The following is a 10,575-nucleotide window of genomic DNA, read 5'->3' as shown; positions in this document are numbered from 1 at the left end:
CCCCGTGGTGATGGGACCGTAGGACTCGTGTCTTTTTTGTCCTTATAGCCACAGTAGAAAAAGAGATGTCTTTTCTTAGAAATTGTGGAAAGGAAACTAATTTGGGGGCTGCAAATGCTCAGAGAGGCCATACAAAGAGAGGACATCTTGTCCAAAGACCTATTCTATTTGGTTCATTCCATGTTCAGCTGGCAACATTTAAAGGAGAGAGTTCTCATAAAATTCCTGTATTTCTTAGGATCTGTCCACACTTGTCACCATGTCCCATGTGGCACCAACCTCTGGTTGAGCTTAGGTGGCTCTGTTTGGCAGCTTACCTGCCTGGGCTCTGAGGGCAGCTGAGTTGGGTCCCTGCTCTTCAAGCTGCTCATCGGTTCTTAGAAGGCTGCTCTTTGGTATGTCATGACACGTTGCATGTATGCCCATCAGTGATCTGGGGGTGCCTGACACTGGGATGGGGGTTCTGCTCCCAGGACCTACACTCCCCAAGAACTCTGGTGAGACGAACAGGCACACCAGCACTTACAGTGCCTTCTGCCAGACCAGCATTCAGCGTCACAGGGCTAAATGGATGCTGTGAAATCACTCTTCCAGTGTAAATAATTAGATAAAGGCATATGTGGACTGCATAAAATGTTTATTGATATGTTTATCATGCCAAGAAAAGGTTTTTATTTAACATTCAAATTCCATTTGAAAGGAGGCAACAAACAGTCGTTGGGATCCCAGCCTGCTCCTGGAGGAGCTCCCACGCTCACAGAAAAGCACGCACATTCTATAGCTATGTGATTTCATCACTCAGAATTGCATTTTGGGAAACTCCTCCTAGAGATCCCTTGCAAGATGCCAATTGTGTCTTTCACTGGTAGCTGGGAAACAACAGCAACAAAAACAAAATAACTCCATCCTACAACTTCTCAGAACATTTCTGGCTTTGAAACTATTGACTCTCACCACCACCCCACCTAGAATATATGTGTGTATATATTCCCACTGAAAAAATAAATCATTGTTTTTGTTGCTTGCTGGCTGTTGGATCAGACCCTTAGGATGGCCTCAGTGCACCTGGCTTTCCTTCTCGGTGGGCTCCCGTGGATTCCAGCCATGGGCAGGCAGCCTTTCAGGAGCGTTTGGACTTGCTACAAGTTGGGCACAGAAGCTGACCCTTGGTGACGATGTACGCCCGGCCACTCAGCAGCTGCTCACAGCCCTCACAGACAAAGTGCTTTCGGTGCCAGGCCAGGTCTTCCACGCGCTGGTAGTCATCTGAGAATATTATCTGGGGAGGAGAGCAGAAGAAATGAACCTAGTAGAAGCAGTGTATTGAGGGCAAGTTGTAGGATGGTGGTTTATCTTACCCTATTCTTGTTTTGACCCTTAAATACCTCAGTGGAGAAATCTGACATCTTGGTGACGGTTGTGGTTGCCTCTTAGCTTCTTGGATGGAAAATAAAGTCCTCCCCCATCAGCAGGTATTACTTGTCTAGTCTCTGAGATACTCTTTGGGTCAAATGCAAAGCCCAGTTTTCTTCTGAGACAGGATTACATACCCCAGTGAGGACAGCTTCATGATATTAGCTAAGTTACCCATGGCCAGCCTTCAAGAGCAAGAACACACAGGGTCACTCAGGCTTGGACTACAGTGACACTTTGCAATATATATGGTGAGAAACCTCCGAGGCTCAGAAAGAGAAGAATAGCATACTGGTTAACTGTGCCTTTGGATTTTGGGGTCAAACAGGAACCAGGGATGAGGTTTCACTTAAATACTAAACAGCTTCGTGACTAGGGGCAAATTGCTTAATCTCCCTGCATCTCAGTTTCTACATCTGTAGAATGGGGATATAAATGCTATCCATCCCATAGGGTTTTATGAGCTGCTACACATGAAGTGCTTGGTATAGTGGTGGATACAAAAGTCACTGCTGTATGACTATCATTGACCTCTCTGAGCTGCACTTTTCTCACATGTAAAATGGGGATAATGATTCTATCTCCCTAAAGGATTGTTGTGAGATATCAGGGCACATCGCACATAAAAGTATGTAGCAAATTACTGACCCATTTGTAAGCTCTTAATAAAGGATAGACTTATTACAGTGAGTATATTGTTGTGCTCACAAAAATGAGGTTGTGGGCCAGGCCTGCTGACCGTCCTTTTCCTTCCTAATATCGCTTGATGACAGAGTTATTAGGTGAGAGGCCTTAACTTCGCATGGAGACCAATGGTGGAAGGTGGTAGAGGTAGATATTGGCTTAAAGCGAAGAAGACCCTCACGTGTGCCAAAGATGAAGGTAGTGAGTTTCCCGTCACCAGATGCATGCAGATAGTAGCTATTATCCTCCTAATTATTATTGTTATTATTAATAGACCTTAGAATTCCTCTAGTGTTAACCCATATTGGAGAGTTGAACCCCTTTATAGCACGTCTAACTACTGCATTGCATCGTGTTCCGTTAATGTTGTATTATATCACGTGTGGTATCCTCAGAATAACAGCAGCTCCCACTCAGTAGTCACTTGGTCAGGCCCGTGCCAAGCATTTTCATGCGTTTTCATGCATTTCGTGCCAAGTGTCTCATTTATCTGCATAGCAGCCCAATGGGATGGGCACTGTTATCCTTCCCATTTTACAAGTAATAAAACTGAGGCACAGGAGTTAGGTAACCACACAACTAATAGTTGCAGAGTGAGGTTTGAATGTGGGTAACCCTGCCTCCTCGTGCATGTCCCCATGTTCTTCTGAGCACTTACTAAGTGCCAAGGCACTCTGTGTCTCCTGGGGGGCAAGTATCGACCCCATTTTGCAGATGAGAAAACAGAGGCTGAGAGCATGAAGTGAGACCTGAGTCTCAGTTTTCCCTTCTGTGGATCACATCATCAATGAAGCCTTTCTCCCCTTGGCCTTTGGGTCTTCTCCCACAGTAGAGGTGTCATCCCACCATCCAGCCCCACCAGCTCTTACCTCATCACAGCCGGAGCACCGGGGCCGGACACTCTCACAGTAATGGCGGCCACACCAGGGCGCACCGTCCTTCCAGAAGTAGATGAGGTCCACCAGAGGCTCGGAGCACTTGAAGCACACAAAGCAGGCAGGATGCCATTGCTTGTCGTAGCCTGCCCTGTCTGAGTAGACCACAGGGCTGTCGGCAGGGGTCACTTCCTTGCACAGCTCACAGACCTAGAAGGGTAGAGAAGGACCCCAAAGGTAGTCAGGAAGGCGTGGTGACACAGGTTTGGGTTTTGACTCCAGTCTCTTTACTTCCTTGGTGACCTTGAGCAAGTTACTATACCTCTCTGTTCCTCAGTTTTCTCATCTGCAAAGTGGGATAATAATATTGCCTACCTAGTAGGTTGTTGTGAAGACTAAATGAAGTACTTGTTTAGCACAGTGATTATCAAACGTTTTGTTCTCAGGACACTTTATACTCTTAAAAATTATTAAGAACCGTAAAGAGTTTCTGTTCATATGGGTAATAGCTATTGATATTTCCCATAAGAGAAATTGAAACTGAGAAAAAATAACTAATTATGTATTAATTCACTTAAAAATAATAAACCGATAACATGTTAACATAAATATTTGTAATGAAACATAATTCTAGTTTCCAAAACAGAAACATTTAGTGAGAAGAGTGGCATTGTTTTACATTTTTGCAACCTCTTTAATGACTGGCTCAATAGAGAACTGCAGGGTTCTTGTAACTGCTTTTGCTTTTCATCTCTTGCATTATGTTGTTTTCTTTGAAATATATGAAGACAATCTGGCCTTGCACTGATATGAAGTTGGAAAACGAAGGGAGGAGCATTTAATAGCCTTTCCCTATAACTGTAGATAGTTTTGTTTGATTCTATATCAAAATTCAAGTGGTAGTTTCTCAAAAGTTAATGCAGAATTTGAAACCATATCAATCAACCTCTCATCCTTGTTACATGAAAACTCATTGGTCCGCCTTGCACTTTGAATGGATTTTTACCCATGTATGAGTATTTTGCAATAAACTTTAAAGATTAGAACACAAAAATTGTAAAGATAGTAGAGTTCTCATGTATCCCATACCCAGTTTTCTCTGTTCTTAGCGTCTTACATTAATGTGGTATATGTGTCACAATTAAAAGTACTATACCATGTTTCTCCGAAAATAAGACCTACCCCGAAAATAAGCCCCAGTTAAGATCGTCAGCCAGATGGATACATTTACATTATGACGATGCTCCAGAAGAAGATGACATGCCTGTATTTGAATAAATGTAGATTGTTGTACATGAAAAAAATAAGACATCCCCTGAAAATATGCCCCAATGCGTCTTCTGGAGAAAAAAAATTAATATAAGACCCAGTCTTATTTTTTGGGAAACATGGTACATATGTTATTATTCACTAAAGTCTAAACTTTATTCAGACTTTAGTGTTTTTACATTTTACCTTTATTCAGACTTTAGTGTTTTTACATTTTACCTAATGTCCTTTTATTGTTCTAGGATTCCATCCAGGAAACCACATTACATTTAGTTGTCATATCTCCTTAGACTCGTCTTGGCTATGACAGTTTCTCAGACTTTCCTTGTTTTTGATGACTGGCAGTTTGGAGGAGTGCTGGTCAGATATTTTGTAGAATATCCCTCAATGGGGATTTTTATGATGTTATTATCATGATTACATGGGGAGGAAAACCACAGAGAGGTAAATTGGTATCCTCGTCACCTCTTCCTCAGAGTACATACTCGGTCCCTAAAATCTTTTGAGTCGTTTTGGTGTTAAATCTCCTCCTCAAAACTCTGATGGTGATGACAATGATAACAGCTGTCATTTCCTTAGGGCAGGTCTATGTCCAGCACTCTGCTCAGGATCTTGCACTCATTTCTAATCCCCCTTACCAAAACCCTAGGGAGTTACTTTCCCTTCTAGTTATCTCCCTTTTGGAATCATTATTTTCCCCAAGATATGGCAAAACTGAGGTTCTGAGAGATTCAGAGAATGCTTGGTAATGTATAGCTGATAGGAAGCAAAGCTGGGATTTGAACACTGACCAAACCTGCCCCAAAGCTAAGGTTCGTTCTACTATACCACGTGGCCTTTCAATCAGGTTTTGGCAAACTATGGTTGTGGCCAAATCTCGCCATGGCCTGTTCTTGCAGAACCCACCAGTTAAGAATGGACTTGACGTTTGAATTCCAATTCAGTGAAATGTTTTCTGCCCCCAAATAATTCCGTTTTTCTCATTAGTAGACCTGTGGTATGCACTAAATGGTGTGTCCCCCAAATTCCTATGTTGAGGCCCTAACCCTAATGTGACTGTATTTAAAGATGGGGCCTTTCTGGAGGTAACTAAGGTTAAACAAGGTGGTAAAGGCGAGCCCTAATCAGACAGAACTGGCGTCCCTATAAGAAGAGAGACCAGAGATTAAGCAGTTTCCTTTCTTTCTCTGTCTCCCTGCATGTTCACAGAGGAAAGGCCGTGTGAGGACACAGTGAGAAGTCAGCCATTTGAAATACAGGAAGAGAGGCCTCACCCAAACCCAACCCTGCCAGCACCTTGATCTTGGATTCCAGCCTCCAGAACTGTGAGAAAATAAATTTCTGTTGTTTAAGCCACCTGGTCTATAGTATTCTCAGTTCCTAGTTATGGCAGCCCAAACTGACTAACACAACCTGTATCACAAAACTTGTGCTTGCTTATATTTTTATACAGTTGACCCTTGAACAACATGGGTTTAAACTGTGGGGGATTCATGCAGTTTAAACCTGTGGTGTTCAAGGGTCAGCTCTATGTTGAATATAATAAAAAGAAAACGTAAAATAAAATAAAAAAATAAAAATTAAAAAGTTGTGAAAATTTGTTTTCTCTCTTGTTACATAAAGTACCAATATGATATCACTGATTTTGGCTCTTGGCCCACAACCCCTGAAATACTGACTACCTGGCTTTCCACAGCAAATGTTTGCTAACTCTGTCTTTAGATGAGAACTCCATCTTACTAAGCACCACTTACCAATTATGTGTGAGCCCAAATCAAAACAGTTATTGGTTAGCCATGCAAAGATGAGTAGGCATATGTTAAGAGTCTAAACACGTAGTTGTCTTAATTTAAATACTTTAATTACATACTTAGTATACTCCTGTATATAAAGAGGGAATAAAAATTAAGATGGTCAAAACTGAGGCAAGAAAACCAAGGGACAAAGAATGTCCATGTACTGATAGCCGTCCCTAAGCATAGTGGCTGTTGAATGAATGTCTAAAGTACGTATTTGGTTAATTGATCCTGACTGCCTGATGATGTTCCTTAGAACTTGCCTAATTTGTGGTTTCAGTTATGCCCACAAGAACGACTAGTGTGAAAATCCCATGCCTCTGCACATGGCTGAGTCCCTGGAATCCATCAGAGGGTCTGAACCAAAAAGTAAGTGATGAGTCAGCATTCATCCCCCCCCCCCCCCACTCCCATCTCTTTAGCATACCTTGTTCGTGTAAACTATTTGGCAAGGGCTGTTTGAGTACCAAGCGAGCTTTCTGTCTGTCTGACTTTCTAAATTTTACGGAATGAAATTTCCAGTCCTTTTCCTCCCACACAGAGGGACTTACTGTCGATCCACCACAGCTGGTCAGTTATCACCATGATATATCAGTGGGGCTCCTGACTCCACATTTCCAGATGTTTGCTTAACGTGCAAGTAGGAAAAGGGAGGGGTAGAAATGTCTGGATATGTCTGGCGGCTGGCACCCTCGACCCATAGGAGAAACTACAGGGATATGAGGTCCGAAAGGCAGTTTGGGGGTTATCATGGGTGGCTTTGAATCCAGGCTAGAGGTGAGGATTTCCTTCTGGAGGTCATAGAGAGCCATTAGTGGTTCTGGAGGTGAAGAGAGTAGTGTTCTGGTTTGTACTGTAGGGAGATAATTTCGGCGGCTGCATGGCAGACGGAAGAGATTTGAGCTCACAGAGCTTGGTCTCAATTTCTCAGCTATCTGAAAGTCCTTTGTCAAGGGCCTCTCTGAGGCGTGTCTCTTCCCTCATTGTTTCCCCAGAATTCCTGGCTCTTGGCCTGTTACTACCAGTAGCCAGCCCTTTTAAGTAAACAGTGTCACTGCCATTTTATGAAAACAAGATGTCTGGGTAATAAGCCCTGTCAACATGTGTCAGAAACTAATTTCCTCTTCTTCCCTCTGAGCTGTTTTCTGTGCCCCTTTCCCTGTCATCTCAAAGAATGATAGCTCTGACAGTGTCCTGGCTCTGTCAGCCTGGTAGCCTCTCAGCCATGAGGGCCAGGCTGGCACCAGGAGGCAGAATGCCTAGCCTGCTTGGGTCCTATGACCCTGGCCCGGCTTTTCTCTGCACAAACTTATTTCCTAACATCCTTGGTACTGAGGTTTACAATTTCAAAATTGCAGTGGGGCTAGCTGTGTGACCTTAGGTAAGTTACCCAATCGCTCTGTGCCTTAGTTTTCATTACCCGTCAAATGGGGCTATTAATACCCCGTGTTTCCCAAAAATAAGACCTAGCCAGACAAGCAGCTCTAATGCGTCTTCTGGAGCAAAAATTAATATAAGAGCTGGTATTATATATTATATTATATTACATTATATTATATTATACCTGATCTTATATCATATTATATAAGACCCAGTCTTATAGTAAAATAAGACCGGGTCTTATGTTAATTTTTGCTCCAAAATATGCATTAGAGCTGCTTGTCCGGCTAGGTCTTATGTTTGGGGAAACATGGTAATAATACTAACAACATTATAGGGTTGTTGCATAGATTAAATGAGATAATAGAATTAATGGCCTTTATAAGGGCTCAGTAATATTAGCTAAAGTCTCCTGTTATTCCCTACCCCAGCCCTCCTTATACACGAGAAACCTGAGGCTCAGAGGAGTTAAACCACTTTCACAAGATGACAAAGACATGTTAGAGGCAGGATTTGCATTTGGTTTAGAGGCCCGGGGTTCTGTAACACAGGGACCGGGTAGGTTGGCTGTGAGTTATGCGAGTTTCATCGTCTGTCACCACCCCAGATGCAGCTACAATTGCTGCCTGGCTCAGCAGGCCTGCTCCTCTCCCTCTCCAACCCCACTCCCTCTAAGACAGTGATTCTCAGACTTGATTCTGCCCCAGCATCCCCCAAAATTGACTGCTGGGCCCCAGCCCCAGAATGTCTGGTTCAGTAGGTCTGGGATGGGGCACGGGAATTTGCAAGTTCCCACGGGATACTTACTGGTGTGGCCAGGAAAACACACTTTGAGAACCACTGGCGTACGGTGTTTGAAAATGACCTTATATACAAGCGCAGCAGCAATGATATCACCAATTTGATTTGGTTACAGCCAAAGCCAGTTGGAATTCCTGAGATGCTTACATTCTAAACTATTTAAAAGAAAGCCCCATGTGGTCATTCTTAGGCTACTTCGAAGGAGAAAGTGTGGTTAAGTAGAAGACCTTTGGGAAACTCATAGACACAGACTATAGTTTAGTGGTTACCAGAGGGTAAGGGGGGTGGGGGGTGGGAGATAAGGGTAAGGTGGATCAAATACATGGTGATGGAAGGAGAACTGACTCTGGGTGATGAACACACAATGAGGTTTATAGATGATGTATTACAGAATTGTACACCTGAAATCTATGTAACTTTACTAACAATTGTCACCCCAATAAACTTTAATTTAAAAAAAAGGCCTAGAGAAGAATATTGATCATCAGTATATTGGTTGGTTCTTATTCATACTTACAACTATCTAAATTCAGAACTTGATCATGAGATTCTTTCTGACATTTGCCATATAATTTAGTTTGTAGACTATTTCCCCCCGGGGGAAGGAGGTGAGGCCAAGTCCTGTCATTGGTAGAATAAAGGTGAAGCTTCTCCCTGTGCCACTGAGTTTGGCCCTCTCCTTGTTCAAATGGTGAGAGATTCTTAATGAAAAGGGTCTAAATGAAAGAGCTGGGGAATTCTGTACTTTGGGCCTTTGTAATGTATGAAAACACTTGCTTTGAGAAAACTGAGGAACGTTTTAGATTTAGCTGTCTCAGGCGCTAAAACCCTGTGGATTCCTGATGGATTCCACAATCCATCAGTGTGTGGAAATGATGTCGCAAATTTTTGGACCCTTCTCCAACCAGTGGGGTATCTACGTGCCTTCCTTTGAATGGGATCTCATCTTAATGGCTTGTTTCTATCGAATGGAAGGTTTGCTACAGATCCTCAAGGAAGGTCATAAAAGGCTCTACAACCTCCACAGGGCTCCCTCTCTCAGTACACCCACCCTGGCCCTGGGCAGGCAGGCAAGAAGTCCTGAGGCCTCTATGCTAGGGCAACTGAGTGCAGAAGTCACAGAGAAGCTCCTGCTGGTCCCGCCCCAGGCCGTCTGTGTCTTCCCAGCAATAAGGCCAGACGTGTGAGTGAAGGAGCTTTAGAAGGTTTCAGCCCCCAGCCTGTGAACTGCTCCAAATGATGCCACATGGACAGAGATAAGATATCCCCACAGAGCCCTGCCCAAATTGCTGATTTGTGAGCAAAACAGATGTTACTGTTTTAAGCCTCTACATCTTAAGGTGGTTTGATAGACAGCATTAGGTAACTGGAACATCAAATGCAGATACGTGGAATTATTAAGACTTCTGAAATGGAAGTCATCAAGACACAAAGTGTTTTAGGCAATGGTAAATTGAGGACAGTGGCCAAGGGTTACACAGCCAAAGAGCTGTCTCTAAGGACTGTGTTGGCCTTCAGAGAGGGATCAGCAGATATGGAGAACCCTCTAAACCAGCAATAATCTCTCCGTCAGGGTTGCCAGAAGTTCTGTTCCAATCCTGTTGTCTCTTCTGGAAGGCTCTTATCCAAAGGCCTACCCAGTCTAAACCCAGAGTGCCTTGTGAAAATCTCACTATTACAATACAGTAAATATTAACACAAGAGCCTTGAATTAAGGCGCTGAGTTCTTTCCAATACAAATACTCAACAATTTATTTATAAACAGCATCTCTTCATTTCCTCTTATGGTGATTATTCACCATCTTTGCTTTGCAGCCTTATGTATCCCAGAGTTTTTTTCTTTTTTTTTTTTCCCTTTTGTGGCCCAGTGTCATTTCTGGCATCCTTAGCCTCTTGAGTTCTCTTCCCCCACACTGTCATCTTCCTGAGGCTCTTGATGGTGCAGGACAGGCAGTCTGGGCCAATGGTTAGGTCCATGGCCTTTGGAAGGAGGGCCATACCACGGCTTCATCACTGGTCAGACAAGTCACCCACCTCTCTGAGCCTCAGTTTCCTCATCTGAAACATGTGGCAGGCCCCTGCTCGTGGGAAATGCTTTACACGTGGAGGTCACTGTTGTTGGCCAACCACTTCACCTCACGCTTCTTCTTGGGGCAAGCTATCCAATGCGGGGCTCTCTGTCATGCAAGGTAAAACGCTAAGCATTTCTAACTGAATCTTCCTCAGTGGGTATCTGGTGAAGGGGGAAGGTGGAGACAGGAAGTGTTCATAAATGCTATGCATGTAAGAGAGAACACCAACCTGGGGTGTTCTCGAATCCAGCTTTGTGTAGGATGTGGGCAACGAGTGACTTTTTG

The 10,575-nt window shown here is 43.5% G+C and overlaps 1 protein-coding gene across 1 annotated transcript in view; it reads right to left on the bottom strand.

Annotated features, from left to right (window-relative positions):
- Window positions 1-621: 621 nt before the first annotated feature.
- The window catches only part of LMCD1 (LIM and cysteine rich domains 1), a 57,929-nt gene continuing 47,975 nt past the window's right edge, over window positions 622-10,575 (bottom strand). The window contains exons 5-6 of the mRNA XM_081072372.1: window positions 2,967-3,182; window positions 622-1,279 (exon numbers count right to left, since the gene is read on the bottom strand). Of these exons, the coding sequence (XP_080928498.1) occupies window positions 1,121-1,279; window positions 2,967-3,182 (375 nt within the window). The 3' untranslated portion in view covers window positions 622-1,120. The remainder of the gene's footprint in view (window positions 1,280-2,966; window positions 3,183-10,575) is intronic.

The sequence above is a fragment of the Rhinolophus hipposideros genome, assembly GCF_964194185.1.
Source record: "Rhinolophus hipposideros genome assembly, chromosome: 14".
Lineage (NCBI taxonomy): Eukaryota > Metazoa > Chordata > Mammalia > Chiroptera > Rhinolophidae > Rhinolophus > Rhinolophus hipposideros.
Note: the sequence above shows the minus strand (reverse complement) of the source record. Positions and strands in the feature narration are given on the sequence as shown.